General features: G+C 40.4%; 1 protein-coding gene across 1 annotated transcript in view; it reads left to right on the top strand.

Annotated features, from left to right (window-relative positions):
• The first annotated feature begins 9,604 nt into the window (after positions 1 to 9,604).
• The window catches only part of MSL2 (MSL complex subunit 2), a 39,947-nt gene continuing 24,011 nt past the window's right edge, over positions 9,605 to 25,540 (top strand). Inside the window, exon 1 of the mRNA XM_004381426.3 lies at positions 9,605 to 10,490. Coding sequence (XP_004381483.1) covers positions 10,349 to 10,490 — 142 coding nt within the window. The 5' untranslated portion in view covers positions 9,605 to 10,348. The remainder of the gene's footprint in view (positions 10,491 to 25,540) is intronic.

The raw sequence follows: 25,540 nt of genomic DNA, 5'->3' as shown, positions 1-25,540 counted from the left end.
TGAATGCCCACCACTCAGGACTTTGGTTGTCAGTTAATGTCAGCCAGAGAAGCAGTGGCAACTGCTAGAGAGAGAACTGCAGTCCTTCTGTGTTGGGTAGACACTTGTTCAGGCCCAGGCCTAATATTTGCAGGGTCCAAGACAAGAGTACTAATGAGGCTCACATACCATATATGTAAATATTTAAAATTTATACATCAAGCTAACAAATATTTAAAATGAAATACCTTTTATTCTCCTACTTTGACATATATACTTTCAAAACAACATGAAAGATCAGAGTTGAATTTAGAAATTTTAAAATCCTTGGAAGTTTACACTGAATTATGTGAAGACAGGTAGAACTGTTCTCCCAACCATGGCTTCTGGCCTACTTCCCTCTTTTTTCCACCCTTGGCTCTTTCTCATACCTCTAGAGTCCTAAGGTGCACATCCCAACCCAAACGTCCAATCTCTATCCATTCCCTCACCAAAGCTGCTTCCTGACAACTTCTTAGGCTCTGGGGCAAATCTCCTTGGCCCTGGAGACCACTCTAACTGACTGCAAGAGAAGCTTGGCCAAGTGGTCCCCTCCACCACCTCATCTTTGTCTAAGGGTGGCACTGCTCGTGTCCCTTTTCCTCTCCTATTTGTGCAAACATATAAGAGAGTTAAATCTTGAAGAGTGAGGGGACAGCAGGAGATGAGATTATAAAACATTTTAAGATTGTAGTTTGTGGCAGAAACCCTAGTTGCCGTGAAAAATTTATTCTCTCCTTCCTTAATAATAGAACTTTCACTTTATTTGGCATGTCCATGGACCCACTAAAAGATTGTTTCCTTGGATGATGGTGGAGTTGCCATACAAACTGTGCATGGCCGACCTCTAGACTTTATTTTTTTACATGAAAGAAGTAAATTTCTATTTTGTTTAAGCATTGTTATTTTAGGTTTTCTGTGATATTCAGCCAAACCTAATCCTGATTCAAAGTTTTAAACTAGAATGGACTTTATTAACTAAAAAGAATCAGTTATAGAGTTTGCTCAAAACATAATTTAGGGACAGGAAAGGGTAATTTAATATAGTGCAGTTGAAAGAAGTGATTAGAGAAAAAAATAGTAATGATAGTAATTTTTATTATTATTCATTTATTTGCTAATTTAGTCATTAAAAATATTTATTAAGCACCTACTGGAGCACCCAACCAACTCCACAGTTATATTTTCTCCCCTGATCCTGCTCTATCTTCTGTTATAGTCATATCAAGTTTTTAATTTTTTAATTGTGCTTTAGGTGAAGGTTTACAGAGCAAATTAGTTTCTCATTAAACAATTAATATATATATTATTTTGTGACATTGTTTGCCAACCCCGCAACTTGTCAACACTCTTCCCTTCTTGACCTTGGCTTCCCAGTTTCCATTCATTCAGCTTTCCTGTCCCCTCCTGCCTTCTTGTCCTTGTCCCTGGGCTGGTATGCCCATTTAGTCTCATATACATGGTTGAGCTATGTGTATTATTGTTTGTTTTATGAACCTGTCTAATCTTTGGCTGAACGGTGAACCTCAGGAGTGACTTCAGTACTGAGTCAAAAGGGCGTCCAGGGGCCATACTCTTGGGTTTCCTCAGTCTCCATCAGACCAGTAAGTCTGGTCTTTTTTTGTAAGTTTGTATTTTGTTCTACTTTTTTCTCCACCTCCAGGACCCTCTATTGTGATCCCTGTCAGAGCAGTCAGTAGTGGTATCTGGGCACCATCTAGCTGCAAGCTGTCGTAGTTGTGTTCCATTAGTCCTTTGGATCTTTCCCTTATGTCTTTGGTATTCTTCATTCTCCCTTGCTCCAGATGGGGTGGGACAAGCAGACTTATCTTAGATGGCTGCTCACAAGCTTTTAAGATGCCAGATGCTAGAGCTGTCTGTAGTTTTGAAGAACATAGTATCAGTACAGTGGTGGCAAGAGAATAAGAAATAAATGGTTACTTAAAAACTTGGTATAAAGTTGAATTTTTCCAAAAGTTTTAAAGATTAAAGGAGGAGAGAGAAGATGTGGACTGAAAGTTTTTTTTTTGAGCATTCAGCAGAGCTGGGCAGAACTGGGGAAGATGGCAACAAGGGGCAGCAGACTGAAGAATCAAGACTTAGAAAAAACCAAGACACATTGTCCTGGAGGAAGCCAGTAGTTTGTCTTAGAAAAGAGAAAACACTTCTTCCTCAGAAACAAGAGGGAAGGATGAGGAAATTATGGAACATTTTAATGTAGGGGAGCAAAGGAGCCCTAATGGCTCAAATGGTTAAAAGCTCAGCTGCTAACCAAAAGGTTGGTGGTTGGAACCCACTCAGTGGCTTTGCAGGAGAAAGACCTGGCAATCTGCTCCCAGAAGGATTACAGCCAATAATGTCAATTCTAATATCCTTAATAAAACCAAAAGTGTTGATTGATTTGAAAGACTGAGAACAACCTATCAAGAAGTATTTGTTGATTGCACTCTAGCATTTTGGAGACAATGAAATAAATGCAGAAATACTTGTAGATGTGCTTTCAAAGAACAAAGATAAGGCCGGCAACAATAAGTCAGAGAAACTTTCCGAGGGCCTACCCCTTTTTAAAATTATGAAATAGCTAATGTTTGTCTTCCTTTCCCCTCTCTTTTAGCAACTCCGCTTCTGCAGGATCCCTCCTTGTTTTTCCTCCACCAAAGACTCTATCTAGAGATGATGTTCCCTCTCCTACTTTCCCAGGTTGCATTCTTCCTGACTGCCTAGTATCTCTACCTTACCGCCTTCACCATCATGCCTATCCCTACCAAATTTTAACAAGTGCTTAATCTACTGTCATTGTGGAAAGCAATCAATCCAATCAACCTCAATCTGTGGAAAAGTGGTAATAGCTTAATCTAAACTCAATAAAGCTTTGGAGACTGGCCAGAGCAATACTTCTTCATAGGGAGCAATAAATCAGATGAAGTTAAACCACGGCCTAATTCAGATCAATCCTTCTGCTTTTCCTGACTACTCCTCTTTGACTGTTAACAAAGTTCCTCTTCCATCCTCTGCTCTTTTAGCTGTGGACATACCTCTCCCATCCTCAGTCCTAGAGCAGCTCAAAAGCACTTCCCTTTTCATCAGCATTTCCTGCTAATATTTTTTCTATGACATTTTTCAAATTAATACACTAATCCAAAAACATTTCATCCCAAAACATTTATTTAGCAAGTCCAGCACCCATTTATTTTATACCTCAAATTGCCTCCAGCATCTTCATCACTAACTCTAGCCTAAAAAAAGCAGCTGTTTTATTGGTCATCCACTTAGCACACTGCCAGACACAGTGCCCACTAAATGTTACTGTTTTTATTCCCTAAGACACTTTCAGCACTATCCAAATGCCTATTAAATTTGCCCATCCATTTATGCAACCAACATTTATTGCCTGTTATGTGCCAAGCATTCAAAATACAAAAATGAATAATTCAACAGTATCCAGCCCTCGAAGGGTTCACAGTCTTGTTGGGGTGGCTGCTATGTACACAGCCAATTTATAATCCAGAGTAGTAAGGGTTTAGGGATGTACTTGATGCAAGTTTAAAATGTCTTAGCATATGTCTTCTGATAATTATTCTTTTTATCCCCATTGAATTATCCCTGTTTCTTACTAAAATTGGTTTGACCTCTGCTTCAGTAACAGAAGTAGGAAAAAAAAAGTTGTAAGACATTTTATGTCTTTGTTCCGTAAGGACTCCTCCCCAAGGAAAAACAAACATTTGTCAATGCCCATTATGCACTACACACTGTGTACATTATCACATTTCTAATAATTCATCATTCCTTTAACCATTACTGAGTACCCATTATATGACAGACCCTATACTAGGCAATAAGAATAAAAGGCAAAGAGGAAGAAAGCTCTGACCTTCTAGCAGTTATAATGGGGAGAAGAGAGGCGTAAACCAACAATTGCAGTATAGTGTGGTAAGTGCAATGAAAGAGGTTAAGTACTTGGCACTCCGGGAGAAAAGGGAATCTCTAATTCAAAGTGGATATGAAATACAGATTGTTGTCATTGTTAGGGGCCATTGAGTCAGTTCCAACTCATAGTGACCCTATATACCACTGAACAAAGCACTGCCCTGTCCTATGCCAGCCTCATAATCATTGTTATGCTTGAGCCCATTGTTGCAGCCACTGTGTCAATCCATCTCATAGAGGGTCTTTTTCTTTTTCACTGACCCTGTACTTTACCAAGCATGATGTCCTTAGGAACTGGTCCCTCCTGATAATATGTCCAAAGTGCATGAGACAAAGTCTTGCCATCCTTGCTTCTAGGGAGCATTCTGGCTGTACTTCTTCCAGGACAGATTTGTTCGTTCTTTTGGCAGTCCATGATATACTCAATATTCTTCACCAACACCATAATTCAAAGGTGTCAATTCTTCTTTGGTCTTCCTTATTAATTGTCTGGCTTTTGCGTGCATACGAGGCAATTGAAAACACCATGGCTTGGGTCAGGTTCACATTAGTCCTTAAAGTGTGACAACTTTTTAACACTTTAAGAGGTCTTTTGCAGCAGATTTGCCCAATGCAATCAAGAAATTGATTTCCTGACTGCTGCTTCCATGGACACTGATTGTGGAGCCAAGTAAAATGAAATCCTTGACAATGTCAATCTTTTCTCCATTTATCATGATGTTGCTTCCTGATCCAGTTGTGAGGATTTTTGTTTTCTTTATGTTGAGGTGTATTCCATACTGAAGGCTATAGTCTTTGATCTTCATTGGTAAGTACTTGAAGTCCTCTTTGCTTTCAGCAAGGAAGGTTGTGTCACCTGCACCCATCCTGATGCCACATTCTTCTTCATATAGGCCAGTTCCTCGGATTATTTGTTTAGCATACAGATTGAATAAGTATGGTGAAAGGATACAACCCTGGCGCAGATCTTTCTTGATTTTGAAGAAACAAGCAACACGAAAGCCACCACACTACGAAAAACTGACAGACGCATGGTGGGAAATACAGATACCAAGAAGAAAATAAATATTTTTCATAATCCTAGTATCCAGGAAAGAAACAGCTAATATTTTGGTGTATATCTTTATATAGACTTTATAGACTTTTTACTATGCATGTGTCTTAGTTATCCGGTGCTGCTATAACAGAAATAGCACAAATGGGTGACTGTAACAAACAGAAATTTATTTTCTCACAGTTAGGAGGCTAGAAGTCCGAATTCAGGGTGCAGGCTTTATGGGAAGGCTCTCTCTGTTGGTTCTGGAGGAAGGTCCTTGTCTCTTTTGAGCTTCTGCTCCTGGGGGATCTTCATGTGGTTTGGCATCTCTCTTCCTCCATCTCTACTTGCTTCTCTATGACTAGTAATCTGCTCTTTTTATATCTCAAAGTTGATTGTTTTAAAAACTTCCTACACTGATACGGCCTCTTAACATAATAAAGAAAACACATTCCCAAATGGGATTATAACCACAGGTATATAGGGGTTAGGATCTACAATATGTATTTTTAGGGATTTTAGATATTTTTTGATAAAAATGATTTAAAAAAAATTTACTGTATCATGAACATCTTTCCATGTCAGTAAATAAATGTTAAAATTATTTTGAATAGCTGCATAATATTTTGTTATGTGGATGTACCATAATTTAGGTTGTTTTCTATTTGGAAAGTTGAATTGGGTCTATTTTTGAAAATATTATAAACAACTGCTCTGACTATTCATGAATAAAAAAAGTCTTCATAATCCTAAATTATTATCTTAGATATATGCTTCCCAAACAGCGTGGCAAGGTGCCCCATAGTGCCATAGAGAACTCACAGGATATTTCCAGTGTTTGAGGGAAATACAGTAATATTTGATATCTGTTGGACTGTTCGAGAACTACTAGCTTGAGGTACTTCATAGTTTCAACATTAGATCACCACACATTCCTTTCAATAAAGTCATATCTTTGCAAAGTTGGGTTTTTGCTGGTACTGTGATAAAAAGCAAGCATTGCACAAAAATCAGTGTGGTCCAGGAAATGATTGTCATGATAATCTATTTTAAGGTTTAAGAAGTTGTGCGATCACTAATTAAGTGCACGTATCCTAGTAGTAATAAAATAAAAATATATTTATGAATAAAATGAACTTTTTTCTTTTATGTAAATTATTTTTTCAAGGCTACTCAGTTTGGACATGAATACTTACTAAGTTGTTTGGACCTATTAACTACTTAATAAAACTGTTAGGTATTTCTTTTGGCCTAAGTTGTTACTGCTGTGAGTGAGGTGCTGTCGAGTTGGTTCCGACTCATAGCAACCCTATGTACAACTGAATGAAACGCTGCCTGGTGCTATGCCATCCTCACAATCCTTGCTAAGAGCACTGTGAAAAAAATCACTGAGACACTAAAGGTACCATAAATTAAGAAGGTGACATGATGACTAAATGTAATGTGGTACACTGAATAGGATCTTGGAACAGAAAAATGACATTAAGGAAAAACTGATGAAATCTGAATAAAGTAGGAATTTTAGTTAATAATAATGAATCAATCTTGGTTCATTAATTGTGTAAACCTATCATACTAATGTAAGATGCTAATAATAGGGGAAATCGGGTGTGGGGTATATGAGAACTCTCTGTGCTATCTGTGCAATAATCCTGTAAATCTAAAACTGTTGTAAAATAAAAAAATTATTAACAAATTTTAACTGGGCATCCTCTATTTTTGTTAGTTATGGCAACCCTAATGCTTTTACTTCCAAATAATAATTAAACATAAAATATGAAAAAATAGGTTGAAAGTTTAAGATTTGAGTTATGTATGGTTTGTCCTAAATATCTGATCCAAGCATTTTACTTTCTGTGAATAAGTTTTTTTCCTTTTAGGCAAGGCTCAGGCATGCCAACAATTATTAGACAGTGAAGATACTTCAATGTGGAGATGCTTTGCCTCTAAGAGCTATAGTTTATCATTAGTTCAACCAATTCAGAAGCTAAAAGGGCTTAAGAACTGCCTTAACAAACACACTCTCTCACACCCAAATGAACCATCAATAGAATTTATCTTAATCCGAGGTGTGCGTGTTTTAAGAGATTATAAATTAAAAAAAAGTGATGAGAAAATCAGCAAGGTAATCACTTGCCTAAGAAAAAAAAAGAACAACCCATTGCCATCCAATGGATTTCGACTGTATGAGTCATTGCCTAGGTTGACTGCTAATTCATGCTGCCTGGATAGAAAACAGTGATTATTTTACTCTCCCTGTTGCTCCTCTGGGGGAAAAGAACCTGTGTAATGTTGAAGACCTGAGAGTCTGGCATAAAAATAGAACTGTGTATTATAACACCTTTATTTGAAGGTGAGCTTAGAAAATCTCCTACTCCCCAAAATTTGAAGATGAGTCTTTTAAAAATGTGAATTTTAGAATATTTCTTGTTATTCAGATACAACCCTACCAAATACAATTTGCAAAGCTTTGCTTACTTTGTTTTGCTGCTAAACAAAATGACGAAGTTAAAATCTTATTGCTTAATATTAAATGCTGATTCTATGCTGGGCCTTGTAAAGAAAATAAACTTGCCCTCAAATAGTAATAATCTATCAAAAGCTACAGAGGTTCCTTTGATACCTATTTGTTCCTGTTAAGTGGCAATCTCCTAAAACTAACATGTACAAATATTTGTGCCACAAAAGATTGACATACATCATAAATTTCCTTTACAAACATGTACAGAGCATCTACTATGCACAAGAAATTACGCTGAAGAGCTTTGGTGTTTCCAGAGGTAAGAAATGGTTCGTAGGCTGCTTCTATTTGCGCTACTCAAAAAAGGTTTTGTATTTTTAGAGGGGCGGGTAATCATATGTTAAACTAGGTTTTTGTCGAATTATATTCCAGTGTCCTTGGAGTCCTGGTGGCGCGGTTAAGAGCTTGGCTGCTAACCAAAGGGTCACAGTTCGAATCCACCAGCCGCTCTTTGGAAACCCTGTGGGGCAGTTCTACTCTGTCCTACAGGGTCGCTTTGAGTCAGAATCGACTCGACAGCATCGGGTTTGGTTTCTTTTTTTTTTTTTTTTTTGGTGTTTTGGTCTCCTGGAAAAACCTAAGCCAAAGCTTGTCCAAAGGAAATAGGTTAAGGCTTTCAAGGATTTGGGTTGTCCCTAAGCAAAACCATGGATTCTTCAAGAGATTTGTTCACAGCAAGGGGCTATCAAAGGGATTAAAAAAAAGGAGTTCGTTGTGTTTTTAATCTGCACTCTGTTCCCGTAGGAGTTCGGTGAGGTCCTGTGAGGAGAGCTCAGGTCTGACGGACAGGAAGGGGCAGTGGGTTCGAGCCCCGCCGCGGCCTTAAGAGCCCTCGAGCGGCTGTAGACAGCGGAGAAGGAGCACCGGGCCGCATCCTTACCCAGCAAACGCCGCACGGACGCCTCCGGGCACACAGCTACGTTATCGCTGCTGCCGTCCTGGCTCCGGGGCGCTTAGCGAGGGCCAGCCAAAGGAGGCAGCGCCCTCTCGGTGGTGTGGCTGCGCTGTACTAAGGGGAAAGGCCACACGGGCGGGGCCTTGGGCTGTGCGGGGCTATTGCCTCACACAATGGTCAGTCCGGGCGAGGAGAGGTCGCGTTGGGGCCAGTGGGGAGCGCGACACGGCACGACCCAGCGGGGCCTCAGCGTTGGTGCGCACTGAGGCAGTGCAACGCGGGAAGTCGACAGCCGATAATGGGGAAGGTTGGGTCAATTAACGAAAATGTCACCACAGCCACACGCCACTGACGCCAAGGAGAGAGAATGAGGGCGCGTGGGGGAGGAACGGAGAGAGTTGGCGGCTCGCAGAGAGCATGCTCTGTTCTGAGAGCCGTAAGTGGAGAAGCAGGCATGCGCAGTGAGCCCAGGCTGGGTTGGCAACGGGGAGGGACTGGCGTGAGGGGGCTAATGTGTTTATCCGGTTTTCTGAGTGGGCGGTCACAGCGCACGCGTACGGAGGAAAGGCGGTGGTGCGGGGTAGTGGAATGCGCATGCGTTGAGTGAGCCGGTAGTTATAGGAGGGTGCGGCGGGGGGTCTTAGAGGAGAAGCAAGGGAAAAGGGAAGCAAAGGGAAAGGAAAGGGCCGGGGGAGGGGTGAGAGTGCGCTCTGCGCATGCGTGCGAGCGGTAGCGACGACGGCGGAGGGGGAGTCTCGGGGATGACAGTGGCTTTGCCCGTTGGGGTAACGGTCGTCGTCGCCGGCAGGGCCTGAGGCACCGCACAGCCCGCAGAATCTATTAAGACCGCAGTAACCCGGCCTGACTGAGCCAGAGAGGCGCGTGGAGTCGGGGTGAGGGCAGCGAGGCACGGGGGGAGGGGCCTGTGGCGGGGCCTTGCTGTATGCGCTGGGCGGCGGCGGGGCCTGGCGGTGTGAGCGCTAGCTCAGTCGCGGTCGGGCGGGCGTTGCGGGCTGAAGCGGCCGTCGTGCTTGGCGAAGGCGGCGTCTCAACGGCGCGGAGAAGATGGCCGTGCAGTGAGGGGGCGGTGCTTACGCTTAGTGACCCCAGAGTGTGCCGTTTGAGTAGCAAGGAGTGCCGCTGCGGCCCGGCCGGGCCTGCTCCCCGCCCCCTCCCGTCCGCCGCTGCCGCCGTCGGTCCGCGCACTTCCTCCCCGGCCCTCCCCTATCGGCTTGGGGACTCTCCTGCCCGCTTCGCCACCTCAGGGAACAGCGGGGCTGCAGCCGCCGGGGCGGGGAACCAGGCGCATTCTGGGCCCCGCGTCCGCTATGGGGAGAGCGGCGGCGGCGTCCGCTAGCCGCAGCAGCAACTCTAGTCGCCTCCGCGGCTTCCTGCACTAGATCGAGAAAGCAGACGTCCGAGCCGTCGTCCTTGTCGTCTGTGCTGCCTCCGTGTCCAGTGCTGGGATGGAGTAAAGGGCCTTGCAGCCCAGAGAAGCGAGCCCGCCCGCCCACGGACCGGGCCGGGCCTGCTCTTGCGCGCCCCGCCCCCCCAGCCCGACCTGAGGAGGTTGCGCCGCGTCCGGAGATGCATCTCGAGCCGAAGGCCGCCCTCCGAGCCGCGGGGCTAGACTGACCGCCAAGTGCCGGCCGGAGCGCCAAAGCCGCCGTGTTTGCGCCCTGTGGCCGCTCCGGACGATCCCGAACGCTGGTTTTTCTCGCTCTTTATTTTTTTGTCTGGAAGTCTCAGGGACAGGAGGGGCGCTAGGGCCCCATGTGTGGGAGGATTGCTTCAGTTTCACAAACTTGTACGGATTTTGGTTACTTTGGCCAGTGGTTCGGCTCAGATTTCCTCCGAATTGTTGCAAATTCGCCATTGTTTCCTGGCTACTTACAAAGTTGGATCGGGAATTTCTTTTCAACCGGGAGCCACCGGTGTCGAAGTGTCTGCAATGAACCCGGTGAATGCTACTGCTCTTTACATTTCCGCGAGCCGACTAGTGCTCAACTACGACCCCGGAGACCCCAAGGCGTTTACAGAGATTAACAGGCTCCTGCCTTACTTCCGACAGTCCCTCTCGTGCTGTGTTTGCGGTAAGACACTTTATTATTCCCTTTCCAATGCGCGTTTTGTTTAAACAATAACAACAACAAAAAAATTTGGGAAGTGGTAACCTGGGCGGTTTGACGCCATGGTAGCTTGTTTTAAGCTTTTATTTGTGCAGTAGAAATGGTAGTCAGTTTTGAAACTCGCCAAGGAACTTTTTGCCTGGAATTGCAGAAGGCAGAATAATTCCAAAACGCTTCTACAGCCGGCCTTAACGTGCAAAACCGCTTGAATTAAGCCTTGGTTCGTCCAGTTCTCTATGGTTTCTGGTGATGGTTTTTTAAGTGGAATAATACATGCACGCGCTTTGTTGCCTTTTTTTTTTTTAAAAAAAAAAAATCTTTCATACAGGGCTGATTTAATATCTGCCGTGGTTAAACATGGGTAAGGAAGCATGTACATGTGGCGTGTTTGCATTTCCCCAAACTGGTTACGTGTGTATGGTGGTATAATTTGATGCATCCACAGCCTGTGAACTCGGTGCAGAAGTTTTCTCCCGGTTCCTTCAACAACTGCGTCGTGGCTGGTTTGACGGCAAACTGAGCCGGGGAGGACAGATGGTACTTTAAATGCTTTTTAGGTAATGGGATTTTTACAGGATTACGTTTTTTATTTATTTTGTGGTTTATTTTAGATGTTTTTGTTAAAACGTTAATTGGTTATGGACAGTATATGTTTATATTATTTTTGAGAGATGAAAGATGCTATATAGCTTAATAAGTAGAAGCGTCTCAAAAGTGATAATGTGGATTAATTGTGCATGTATAGTAATTGCTTGTCAGAAAGCTTAGACTGAAAACGTTAATAAAAAAGAAAGGGCAGCTGGCAAAACAGTAATGCCTCACTTGAACCTAAAATTTTGAGGTTTTATTGATCCATTTATTTAGTCAGAATTTGAGAAATTTAGGCACCTTTGGCTTCCCCTTTATCTTAAATTAGATACAGGAAGAAGAGTACTTTTGGGTAGTCGGCGGAAAGGGGAAATAAAATATTCGTTTAAGATTCATCCAGGGTTTTCTGTATCGCTCTGGGGCAAGGCACTAAGACGGGGCGGGGAGGGGGGTGGTGTGCAGAAGAGGTGAAGGTGTGTGTGTGTTTTTGGTAAACCAGGTGCTTAATTTCGTAAACATTTAAGTTAATGGAGTGAGTAGGTGATTAAGTGCCACCGTGACTGCTAACGGACTCTTAATATCTATAGAGAAGCAGTAGCCCTGGGCAAATCAGTTAACTGCTCTGGGCCTGTTTTTAAGGTGTAAAGTGAGAGTGTTGGGCTAGATTCAAAGTTTCCTTTCAGCTTAAAATGTGCAATTACTGGTGTATGAGAATCTGCTTGGCTTCAGAATACCTTCCTTTCCCACTTTTTATGGAGTGCTGCTTTTTGTGTCCTCTCAGCTCTCTACGGTTTGAGGACTGAAGAGATGGAGCTGCCAGAAGCTTATTTTCTCAGCACATCGTTTTTTCTTTTCTTTTTTTTTTTTTTTGAGGGGTGGGAGGGCCTGCAGCGACAGCAGTAGAGAGTGATGTCACTATCAAAGTAACGTAGATCTGGTAGTAAAAAGGACTTGGTGGGGGGGATTTAGCCTTCTAAGGGGGAAATGGTAGTTTTGAAATCGTGTAGCTAGATGTTTGGAATTTTTCCAACTCATAGCTACCCTATAGGACAGAGTAGAACTGCCCCATAGGATTGCCAAGGCTGTAATCTTTACGGAAGCAGTCTGTCAGTTCTTTCTTCCGCTGAGCGGCTGGTGGGTTTGAACCTCCGACCTTTTGGTTAGCAGCCTAGTACTTCGCCACTGCACCAATGGGGCTCTTTACCATTAGTTTCAAGATAGTTGAGGTCTGATTGAACATTTTCAGAAATTCTAACCCGGACTTAAAAAAATGACATTAAGGATAAAACTACTTTTTAAAGTCCAATTGAAGCTTTTTTTTTTTTTTAAACCAGGCCTGGCAATACAGGGGAATTTTTCTGAAAGAGGAGCTTTGTAATTATTCCCTCTTGTGCATGCTCCCTACCCCCATATGGAAAGGATTTGTGGGTGCTACTTTTCAAAATTGAGTGCCTGGCATACGATTTCAGAAATCTGGATGTAGGTTCAGGTTTTTTAAAAAAATCTCTTTGAACATAATCCGTGGTTATTAAGATACAGAAAAAAATACCAGCTATTTGAATTCAAATCCAGCATTTAATCACCTTTGTACCAGGTACTGTCCCAAACTTTTTTCTGGCTCAAAAGCATAAACTCATTCAAGGCATGTGCAGTTTTATTTCATGTAGGCAATAAATATGTAAAAATAAAGTTTAGTATTATGTTGGTGCTGTAAATGGGGAGTTTGTTTCAAGGTCCTCTGTCTGACCCAGTCCTACCTTTTAAGCCCTCTTTACTTAATTTCTGTGCTTCAGTCAGATTGATGTTTTGCCTTTTCAGACATGCTTATATCTTCTTCCTCCTCTCTTCACCTTTGCTCCCTGAAGTTTCTTCTGAGTAAAATAACCTTCCTTTTCTCTCAAGGTCTAACTTATCAACTCCCTCCCTCCCTCCCTCAGTGAATTCTTCGTTGCTCACTCCAGCAAAAAGTTCTCTTTGTCCTTGGAACATCTGCAACTCTTTGTTGCACTCATAAGGCGTTTATATTTCCTTTAAATGCAGTTTTATATCTGTCTAGTTTTTCTCATAATATACTTCTTGAGGAAAATAGTATTTTTGTACATTTTTGTGGTCCTGCTTCCCTCTCTCCTGTCCAGCGACTTGCTGCATGTAGGTGTTTATGACAGAACCAGAGAAAGAAAATGACAGCAAGTGAAGAAGGGAAGATAAAAGGCCTAGAAACTTTGCATTTAGGTTCAAATCTTGGCTCTTCTATTTACTATGTAAGCAAATTGCTTCTGTTTCCTTTATCTACAAAAGGGGATAGTCATGCCTGCTTCAAGTTTGTTTCTCCAAATTTGGGTAATATGTGGCTTGTTTTTAAGTGAGAAGAACCTTGAACCCATGAGAATAAGTCTACAGACCAGTGTCTGGTACAAATTTGGTGTTTAATATCTTACCCTTAAGGGGGGCTTTTTTGGTTCAGTGGTAGAATTCTTGGCTTTCCATGTGGGGAGACCTGGATTCACTTCCAGTTCACCTAATGTGCAACCACCTACCCATCTGTCAGTAGATGCTTGCATGGTGTTCTATGACGCTGAACAGGTTTCAGCGGAGCTTTCAGACTGAGACTAGGAAGGAAGGCCTGGTGATCTACTTCCAAAAATCAGCCAGTGAAAGCCCTATGGATCACAGTAGTCCAATCCACAACTGATCATGGGGATGGCACAGGACCAGGCAACGTTTCTTTCTGTTGTACATGGGGTCACCATGAGTGTTGAGGGGGTGAGGGGGTGGCCCGACTTGAGGGCAATTTACAACAGTCTTGTCCCTCCACAGAAGTAGAGAAAGATGAGAGGAAGTGAATGAAGAGACAGAACCAGTCTGTTCAATTATTGTCAAAACTAGATTATTTACTGGAATTACAGGTTTATTATCATTCTTTCAAATGTTTATTAGCTGATTATCACTGTTTGTTTTTCAGTTGCTCTGTATATTTAAACTTTCTGAAGCTTCCAGTGAATGGGATAGCAGTGCTCCAGAGAATTACTGTACTTTCTAGGCCACAGAAACGGTAGCCAAGACAGTATTACTGTGGGTACTATTTGTCTGTTCCTTGCTCCTGTTCTAAATGTTGGGTTTGCTTTATCTGGAAGTAGAATTTCTTTTGGGTGGCATAAGACTTGAAAATTCTGCCCCAGAGATTTTAAGATTTTCATTAAACTTGTAAGTGCCTAAATGATATGATAAATTTCATATGTAGAATCAAATCCTATTGGACCTGGAAGGACATTTTAAGGGGAAAAATACTATTTTCTGAGACATACGGAGTCTTGTGAATTACCATGGTCACATCTCCACTCAGGTGAATATTTTCTTGGAGTGCTCTAATTAGCATCTGGAAACAAAGTGGTTCCTGCTTTGTGGATTTATTACATACTTGTGGGACCTTTTATGTTTAGTTTTAAAAAATTTTATTTATTTTGTTGTTGAGAATATACACAGCAAAACACACACCAGTTTAACAGTTTCTACATGTACAATTCAGTGACATTGATTACAGACTTCGAGTTGTTCAACCATTCTCACCCTCCTTTTCTGAGTTGTTCCTCCCTCATTAACATAAACTCATTGGCCCTAAGTTTCCTATCTATTGTTGTCAGTTTGATCCGGTATGGATAGTTCTTAAAATGAGCGTAATGCTGAAGGTAGACTTTTTTTTTTAGTTAAGCTAAACTATTGTTTGGTTTTAAGAAGACTTTAAGGGGTATTTTTGGTTTAAAGATTATTACAGGGCAGTAGTTTCAGGAGTTCATCCAGTCTCCATGGCTCCAGGAAGTCTGGATTCCATGAAATTTTGAAATTCTGTTCTACATTTCCCTTCTTTTGATAAGGATTTTTCTATGGAATCTTTGATCAAAATGTTCAATAATGGTAGCCAGGTACCATCCAGTTCTTGTCTTATGACAAAGGAGTCTATTGTTCATCTCGTGGGACCTTTTAGACATTATTTTCTTATTTATAAAATGGAGAGGGCCGGAGATTAGTGTTTCCCAAATATTTGAATTTCATGGTTCGGTTAACAAAAAGGATTGGAGGTTCACACATGGAGTGTCCAACTTTTTGTTTTGCATATTAAGGACTAAAAAAACAAAACTTTATCTTTTCTTACTGCTGCTATTCTTACATTCCACTAAAAAGGAGGTGGTTCTTTAAGGTGGTGGCGTTGCTTGTCTTGTTCACTGTTGTGGCCCTGCACCTGACAGTCTCTGGTTCATAGTAGGACCTCAACAAGTATTTGTTGAATGGATGAATACTTTACCATTTAAAAAGAATGTTTTTTCATCATCAAAGTGGTACCATAGTACATTTGGCCTGTTTGATTTTTTTTGTCTTAGTTTGTAATATTTTTTAAAATTATATAACAAAATTTTCATTGTAACTATTTTCAAATATACAATTTAGTGACATTAATTACATTCATAATGTTGTGCAGCCATTACCACTGTCTACTTTCAGATTTTTTTGTCACCCAAACAAAAAGTCTAAGAAATAATAAGTCAGTAATTTCCCATTACCACCTGCGCCAGCCCCTGGTAACCTCTATCTACTCTCCCTGTGAATTTGTTGATTCTAGATGTTTCATATGATTGGAATAATAAAATATTTGACCTTTTTTTTGTCTGGGTTATTTTGCTTAGCATAATGTTTTCAAAGTTCATTTGTTGTAGCATCTAACCACACTTCATTTGTTTTTATGACTGAATAATTTTCTATTGTATGTATATACTACATTTTGTTTGTAGGGTATGTGTTGATACTTGTGTTGTTTCTACTTTCGGCATATTTATTGAATAACGCGGCAATAAACTTTGGTGTACAAGTATGTTTGAGTTCCTGCTTATCAGGCTTTTGGGTATATACGTAGGAATGGTATTGCTGGTGGTGCAGTGGTTAAGCGTTCAGCTGCTAACTGAAAGGTTGACTGTTCAAACACACCAGTGGCTCCAAGGGAGAAAGATGTGGCAGTTTGCTTCTGTAAAGATTACAGCTTTGGAAACCCTATGGGGTGGTTCTCCTGTGTCCTGTAGGGTCGTTTTGAGTTGGAATTGACTCGACGGCAACAGGTTTGGTTTGGGCTGGTTTTGCTGGGTCTTTTATGGCAATTCTGGAGCACTTGTGTCGCTGTGGTTAAGAGCTCGACTGTTAACCAAAAGGTTGGCAGTTCGAACCCTCCAGCCGCTCCTTGGAAACCCTATGGGGCAGTTCTGCTCTGTCCTGCAGGGTCGCTATGAGTTGGAATCGACTCTATGGCAATGGGTTTGGTTTGGTTTTTGGTTTATGACGATTCTATGTTTAGGTTTTTGAGGAACTGCCAAATTTTTCCACAGTGGCTACAGCATTTTACATTCCCACCAACAATGGCCAAGGGCTCCAATTTCTGTACATCTTCACTAATACTTATTTTCTGTTTTTCTGATAATAGCCATCCCAGTGGTATCTGTGGTTTTAATTTGCCTTTCCGAGGGACTAATGATTTTGAGTGTTTTTCTGTGTGCGTATTCATTTGTGTATCTTCTTTGGAGAAATGTGTATTCAAGTTCTTTGCCTATTTTTCATTTTTTTTGTTATTGTGTTGTAGGAATTCTTTATATATTTTAGATATTAAACCCATATGAAATATGTTTACCAGATACTTTTCCCATTTTGTGTTTTCACTTTGTTGATAGTTTTTTCATGCACAAAATTGTTTAGTTTTGATGAAGTCCAATTTATTTTGTGTTTTGTTATGCTTGTGGTGTATGTAAGAATGCATTGTTAAATCCAAGGCCATAAAGATTTGTTCCTGTGTTTTTTTCTCATACTTTCATGGTTTTAGCTTATGTATTTAGATCAGTCATCTAAATTCCTTTTTGTATATGGTGTGAGGTATGAGTGCAGCATCATTCTTTTGCGTGTTTAAGTCCCAGCACCGTTTGAAGAATCTGTTCTTTCTGCATTGAATAAACTTGGCATCCTTGTCAGAAATAAATTGCCATGTTGTTAGGTGTCATTAAGTTGGTTCTGACTCATAGTGACCGTGTGTACAGCAGAATGAAACACTGCCTGGTCCTGCGTCATCCTCTCGATGGTTATGTTTGAGCCCAGTGTTGCAGCCACTGTGTCACTCCATCTCGTTGAGGGTCTTCCTCTTTTTCGTTGACCCTCTACTTTACCAGTCATGATGTCTTTCTTTAGGGACTGGTCTCTCCTGATAACGCGTTCAGAGTACACGAGATGAAGTCTCACCATTCTTCTAATGAGCATTCTGGCTGTACTTCTTCCAAGACACATTTGTTCTTCTGGTAGTTCATGGTCTATTCGGTATTGTTTGCCAACACCGTAATTCATATGTATTGGTTCTTCTTTCTTCCTTGTTCATTGTTCAGCTTTTGCATGCATATGGCATATATGAAGTGCCATAGATGGCTTTATTTCTGAACTCTTAATTCTGTTTTTATTTCTCGTGTGTATATATATATATATAATCTAAGTTTTTTTTTAGTGTATTTTAGGTGAAAGTTCACGGAACAAATGGTTTCTCATTAAACAGTACACTTATTCTATGACATTGGTTAACAACCCCACAACATGTCAGCACTCTCCCTTCTCGACCTTGGGTTTTTCCTGTCCCCTCCTGCCTTCTAGTCTTTGTCCTGGGCTGTTGTTCCCCATTAGTCTTGTTTTGTTTTGTGGGCCTGTCTAATCTTTGGCTGAAAGGTGAACCTCAGGAGTGACTTCATTACTGAGCTGTAAAGGTGTGCGGGGGCCATATTCTCGGGGTTTCTCAGTCTCAGGCCACTAAGTCTGGTCTTTTTTTATGAGAATTCTCAATTCTTTCTGTTCCATTGGTCTGTATGTCTGTTTTTCATGCCAGTACCACATTATTTTGATTACTGTAGTTTTGTAGTATGTTTTAAAATCAGGAAGTATGAGTCTTCAGACTTTCTTTTTTTTCAAACCATAATAGTAGAATTATTTTGTTTCATTGTTTTTCTACCCTGGAACTCTTCTTGGATTTTTGTGGAGTTGGGATCTCTAGTTTTCTCAAGCTATATCTAATTTTATAGCCAGTGTCTTTTGTGGGTACGTGCTGTCCGTTGGCATTTTTCCATTTTATTGTTATAAACCACAGGAAAACATGCACTTAAAGTATCTGGTCACACATTTGGAAATGACATGTTTTCTGGCAAAGTTGGGTAATTTTGAAGTTTTCATGCAGCAATTAAGGGTGCACCTACAGTGGGGAGGGCAGGTGTATAACCTCTAAGGGTTTTCTGAGTCCTGCTAATCCTGCTAAGTGCCATTTCCTTGAAGTTTAAATCAGGGCTACAAACCAGTTCTTTCTGGTTTGAACGCCTGTTGAGAATTTGCATTTCTAACAAGTTCCCAGGTGATGCTAATGCTGCTGGTTAGGGACCACTTCTGAGAACCACTAGTAGAGCAGTGGTTCTCAAAATTTATTATACATAAGAGTCACCTGGGGATCTTTTTAAAATGTAGATTCTGATTCGATGTATCTGGGGTGGAAATGGAGATTCTCAGCAGGGGTTTGAACTGGAATGAACTGGCTTGAAGCCCTGGTTTAAATCGCTGCCTGATGTTTTGAAGTTTGGAACTCTGGCCATACGTAATAGGGAATTTAAGATTAGAAGGGAGCATACAGTTAGTTGGTTGTTTGGCCTGTGATTGTATATATTCAGGATATGATATTGGGTGTCGACTGCAGCAGCACCAATAGCCAGTAGCTGTGAGTTGTTTCAGGGTTGTGTTGATGGTGTCATTGAGCTTCCAGCTCAGTTTTTACACAGGTTGGACTAACAAACAAACGTGTTGCCATGGAGTTGATTCCAACTCATGGTGACCCAGTGTGTTACAAAGTAGAACTACTGCATAAGGTTTTCTTGGCTGTAATATTAACAGAAGCAGATTGTCAGGCCTTTTTACCGTGGTGCTGCTGGGTGGGTTCGAACCACCAACCTTTACGTTAGTAGTCACGTGCAAACCACGTGTGCCACCTAGTGCCCCTGGTAGTGCAGTGCTTAAGCACTTGGCTGCTAACTGAAAGGTGGTTCGAACCTACCCAGTGGCTCTGTGCGAGAAGGACCTGGCGATCTGTTTCCATGAGTATTACAGCTTACAGAGTTTATTAACCGTATAGAGGCAGTTCTCCTCTGACATGTTGGGTTGCTCTGAGTTAGAATCGACTTGAAGGCACCTAACAACAGCAACAGGAGGGTAACATTACTAAATTAGTTTTCATGGGGAGAATTTATATTATAAAGCCTTAGATGGAAAGAGCAATTTCTTCACATCAAATATCTTTTCTGTAATATTTTTGAAAGCTCGTCCAGCCTTTTCTTGAATATCTTTGGGGTAAGGAGCTAAAATAAATACTCTGCAAAATAGTTATGTCATTGTTTGATGATTCTTTTTTAGAATTTTCTTTTTAGAAAGTTTTTGCTTCCGTTTTGCTCATATCTCTTCTCTGTAATTCCCTCCCGATTTTAATTTTCTTCTCTGGAACAATTCGGAAAACTTTGATAAAATTTTACCCTTCAACAGTTTGAAAAGCTTTTATGTCGCTCCTGAGATGATAAGATTTCTAAGTTACTTGTTCTTTGGAAGCATCCTGGCTTCAATTTCCTCTAAATGTGTGGACTTTGTGTCCAAGTCCTCAATATTTTAGATGTGGTCAGATGGGATCATGTGCTTTGATGACTTGGACAGGTTTTTTAATTCTTGATTTGATTTGTAAGATGAAGTTTTTGGACTCGAACAGAGATTTGATGGTGAGTTTGGACCCCAGACATGTCTTTTATTTTTTAGCTTGGTTAAAAATTAATTGGTGGTCAGCATTTCAAAATCTGGAGTCCACATAAAAATCCAGATTTTAGGTTCTTCTTGGAAAATTGTCAGTCTGGCCGCAGTGGGTCTACATTTTCTCATGGAATAGCATTATTGGCTAGAGTTGAAATGGGGAGTGTTTCCTTTAGGGGTGGGGACATACCCCCTTCAGTTCGTTCTTGGTCCCCTCGCAGCAGTCTTTTCCCCTTTTTACTTGACCTACTTGCCATTGTAGACGTTTGGATTTGTAATTCTCAGGAATGGAGGAGTTACAAGGTTCCTTCTTTTGCTCTGGACACTGTTTAAAAACTCAATTGTCGTCGAGTCCATTCTAACTCATGGTGATCCCATGTGTGTGGGAGTAGAACTGTGTTCCAGAGGGTTTTTAGTGACTGATTTTTTTCGGGAGTAGATCACCACACGTTTCTTTGGAGGAGGCTCTGGGTGGACTTAAAACATCCAGTGTTTTTTAGGTTCGCATCTGAGCGCTTTAGTGTGTGCAGCACCAAGGGACTCTGAACACTCTTTAAAACCATAAATTTCTAAAGTTGCTGAGACCTTATTTTGTGAACCTTCTTACCTGGATAAGAACCGTGTTGCTTTCTCTTGTCTGGCAGCCAGAGAACAGTGGTTGGTTCACATTGTTCTTGATGATTGAAACGTAAGGTGATTGATAGTGTTTGTTGTTCAGATCTTCTCAATCTGTTTTTCTACCTATTCTGTCAATTACTGAGAGGTTGGTCTTGAAATCTCCAACTGTAATTATGAGTTTATTTCTCCTTGAATTTTCTTCAGTTTTTAGCATCATGTATTGTGAAGCTCTGTTATTAGATGCATAAAACATTTTAGAACATATGGAATACAGTTAAATGATTTTTATTTTTAATGTCCTTGTTGATTATCTCTGTCATTTCTACGTTTGTTTCTATTGATTGTTTTTTCTGTTCATTATGAGTTTATATTTCTGCTTCTTTACATGCCTGATTAATTTTGATTGAATGATACTGTGAATTCTCCCTTGTTGGTAAAATTTTACATGTTGGTGGATATTTTTGTACTATATGTATTGTTGAGCTTTTTTCTGGGATGAAGGTACTTGGAGATAGTTTGATCCTTTTGAGGTTTGTTTTTAAGCTTTTGTTTGGTGGGACCAGAGCAGTTTTTGTTGTTGTGTGCTGTCGAGTCCATTCCGACTTACAGTGACCCTGTAGGATAGAACAGAACTTCCCTGTAGGGTTCCCAAGGCTGTAATCTTTATGGAAGCAGACTGCCACATCTTTCTTCCGCGAAGCAAACGGCTGTTGGGTTCAAACCATCACCCTTTCTTTTAGCAGCCAAGTGCTTAACCACTGCTCTGCCAGGGCACCTTAGTCTAGGGCTAATCTTTCCCTGCTACTGAGGCAAATAACAGCAACAACTGTAGCAAAAATCTTCTGACAACTGTATATAATGCCTGGGAAATTATGACGTTTTCCACCCTGGGTGGTAAGAACAGGAATTATTTTCCAACCTCTGTTTACAGGGATTGTTCCCTTTATTTCAGGTGGTTCTTTCCCCTAGACTGTTTTCCCACATGCATGTGCTGATTAGTTCTCAGCTGAAGAATTGAAAGAGACTTGTGTGCAAATCTTTGGAGCTCTTTCTCTATGAAGGTCGCTTATTTCTGGTACTTTGCCTCGGGAAGTCCAGCTGTCTTGGCCTTACAGCGCTGTCTCCTAAACCCAGGGAGACCATCAGGCTTTGTCTCGGACGCCCCTTCCTGTGCTGCGGCCTGAAAACTCTCCAGTCAGTAAGTTGGAGTAGTTGTAGTACTCACCTCCTTTGTACCCCTTTTTAGAAATCACTATCCTGTACTGCCTGTTGGCCAGTCAGTACACGAATACCATTGTTTTGTCGTTTTTTAGTTGCTTCAGGTGGAAGAATAAATTTGATTATCCCATGCTTTTTGGAAGTGGAAGTTACGTCATGTTCTAAACGTACGCTGACCAGTACAGCAGCCACTAGCTATATGAGAAGATTTTACATTTAACTCAATTAAAATGAAATAAAATTTAAAAGATCCAGCTCTTCAGTAACGTTTCGTTACATTTTAATGCTTAGCTCAGTAGCAACATGTGGCTGTCTAGTGGCTTTTGGACACTGCAGGTATAGAACAGTTTCATCATTGCATAAAGTTCTACTGGACAGTGCTATAACAAGAACTCAAATTTGTTTCTGAAAGCTATGGGAGTAGTGAAGGATACCTTCAATATTTTCATCCCAAGTTTTTTAAAGTGGTTTGCTGGATGGGATTATGGAGTTTATCATTGTAGTCTCTAGAAAAATTTCCGAACTTAGTGTTAGCTAATAGGGTTCAAGGTGTTCCACAGTGTTAATGTAGCAAAAGATTTTTATTTTTTAAAAAGATGAAATGTTTTCTTTTTTTTAAAATAAGGCAATTTGAGATGTCAGGTGTGCTTTGGGGCAGTTAGAGGTGACATAACCAGTTATGAAATCCCTCTGTCTGCCATGATGGTTTTAAATTGTTTTAATTCTTAGTTATGTATCGTGCTAACTTTTAGCTATATTGTTGTAATTCTTTGTCATGTATTGATGCATATTTGTTCAGTGGATCATTGCTCAAAGAGAAACATTAAGAAAGAGATGATACTGGAATATACTAGGTAATAGGGAGCATAAGAATGATTCTGAATATTTGTTTCATGATAATTATTGTTCTTGTCTGTAAATTGTGTTCTGTTAACATCCTGTATATCAACAAGATTGCTAATATTTCCGAAACAAGGTTATAAAGAGAGAACATAGTGACATCCAGTTGGCTTCTTAGTTTTAGATAATAAAAGACTATTTTCATATGCAGCGTGTTAATTGAAAATTGTTTACAAATACCAATCTGAAGCTACTTTAATTCGTCATTACATAACAATATAAAAATAGTTAAAATTTTTTTACTAAAAAATGCCAGAGTTCCAAACACCAGGCCACATAAGCAGTTTTGCATTACATAATGTATTGAATTTAGTCTACACTTTTAACATTTATGAGTTTACAAACGATATATTATGTCATTTTGAAGTAGATGCATCAAATAATGTATTTTGTTACATATTTAATATAGCCCTTCTTAGTTAGAAGTCAGGATTTGTGTTTGTTTTATCAAACTCAATTTTATAGAATAATCTTGTCTTAGTTATTTAGTGTTGCTATAACAGAAATACCACAAGTGGGTGACTTGAACAGACGAATTTATTTTCTCACAATTTAGGAGGCTAGAAGCCTGAAATCAGGGTGCTGGCTTAGGGGAAGGCTTTTTCTCTCTGTCTGCCCCGGAGGAAGGTCCTTGCCCTTCAGCTTCTTGCTGGTTCCTTGGAGATCTGCATGTGTCTTGGCATCTGTTTTACCCTGTATGTCCTCTGTTGCTTGTTTAATGTTTTTTATATTTCAAAAGAGATTGACGCAAGATATGCTCTATGCTAATCCTGCCTCATTAACATAACAAAGATGATCCATTCCCAAATGGGATTTATAACCACAGGCATAGAGGTTAGGATTTACAGCACGTTTTTTGGGGACACAAATCCATCCATAACTATCTTTAACAATATGCTAATTAAAAATATTTTTTTCTTAAAATCACTTCTTCACATTTTTTATTTCAATTATGAAATGTTTAGAAAAATTCCTTAGGAGCGTGTGTTACTGTGTAAGATGGCATCAAGGCAAAAAGATTAAAGTATTTTAGTGGTGGATCAAAATTACTTGGAGAGCATTTTAAAAATACACGTTTCTGGGCAGCATCCTCAGATACATAGAGTCAGATCTGGGGTAGGCCGCCTAGGTGATTCTAATGCTAACACTTGAATGAGAATACTTCTGTGAGGTTAATAAGTGCCTTTTAAAAAAAAGTTTGCCAGTAACTTTCAGCAATGCTGTGTTAAGCAATTTTGATGACTGTTATTTAGTTTTAATATGCTAATGTATTTTGGGATGACTCTCCAAGAGGTTAATAAAGCAAATGATTAATATCTCGTTTTCCTGGAACACCGATTTGGGAGATTTGGATGTGGATTTATGTTGTTTTATTGATGTTTGGTTGTTCAGCTGTGAATCAGCTTTAACTGTGCCTATGTTATTGGTAATAATTTCACGAGAGACCATCATTGCTTTGCTAAAATACGAAAATGGTAGACTATTACAAAAGTGCTGTGTAACTGCAAAACACTCTATAAAAGTCTACCGTGCTTAATTATTAAAATAAATGATATCTTGCATTTCCTTCTAATTCTTGCTAGAATATGAAATGAGGCATGGTTTTGAGTTTATGGATGTGTTGTGATCTTGAGTGGTTATACATCCGTTTAATAATTAGTGCTGCTGTAACAAATACCACTAGTGGCTGGCTTTAACAAAGAGAAATTTATTCTCTCACAGTCTAGTAGGCTACAAGTCCAAATTCAGGGCTCCAGCTCCAGGGAAAGGCCTTCTGTCTCTGTTGGCTCCAGAGGAAGGTCCTTGTCATCAGTCTTCCCTTGGTTTGGGAGCATTTCAGCATAGGAACCTCAGGTCCAAAGGACACGCTCTCCTCCCAGTGCTGTTTTCTTGGTGGTACGAGGTCCCCATGTCTCTCTGCTGACTTCTCTCTTTTATATCTAAAAGAGATTGGGTTAAGGTACTACCTAATTTTGTAGACCTCATCAGTATAACTGCCGGTAATCCGTTTTATCATAGCATAGTGATAGCATTTATAATACACGGGAAATTACATCAGATGATAAAATGGTAGACAGTCATACAATATTAGGAATCATGATCTAGCCAAGTTGATAGGTATTTTTGGGGGACCCAGTTCACTCCATAACACGTGGTAACCACTAATAATCTTTAGTTTTTATATAATTGTTTATGTCATGTAAGTGAGATTATACAGTGTTTGTCCTTTTGCAGCTGACTTATTTTGCTCAACATAATGTTTTCAGGGTTCATCCATGTTGTGACACACATTAGGACTTTAGATGATTAATATTTCCTTGTATGTATGTGCTACCGTTTGTTCATTTGTTGATGCACATTTTGTTTTTTTTCAGTTTTTATTTATTGTGAAAAGGGCTGCAGTGAACATCGATGTTCAGGTTTCCATTTGTGTTCCTGCTTTTATTTCTTCTGGGTATGTATATAGGATTGGGATAGCTGGGTCATATAGTAGTTCTATGTTCAACTTTTTGAGGAAGTACTAAACTCTTTTCCACAGCGGCTGTATGATTTTGCATTCCCACCAGCAGAGGATGAGGGTTCTAGTTTCTCCACAGTCTCACCAACACCTGTTGTTTGTAGGTTTGTTTTTTTTTTTTTTTTTATCATTGCCACTCTAATGGGGGTGAGGTGGTATCTCATTGTGGTTTTGATTGATTCGACTTGATGACAATGGGTTTGGAATGGCTAATGGAAAGAGCCTGGTGGCACAGTGATTAAGCACTCGGTTGCTAACCGAAAGGTCAGTGGTTTGAACCCACCAGCTGCTCCATGGGAGAAAGATGTGGCAGTCTACTTACGTAAAGATTACA

The sequence above is a fragment of the Trichechus manatus genome, unplaced genomic scaffold, assembly GCF_000243295.1.
Source record: "Trichechus manatus latirostris isolate Lorelei unplaced genomic scaffold, TriManLat1.0 scaffold00084, whole genome shotgun sequence".
Classification (NCBI taxonomy): Eukaryota; Metazoa; Chordata; class Mammalia; order Sirenia; family Trichechidae; genus Trichechus; species Trichechus manatus.
Note: the sequence above shows the minus strand (reverse complement) of the source record. Positions and strands in the feature narration are given on the sequence as shown.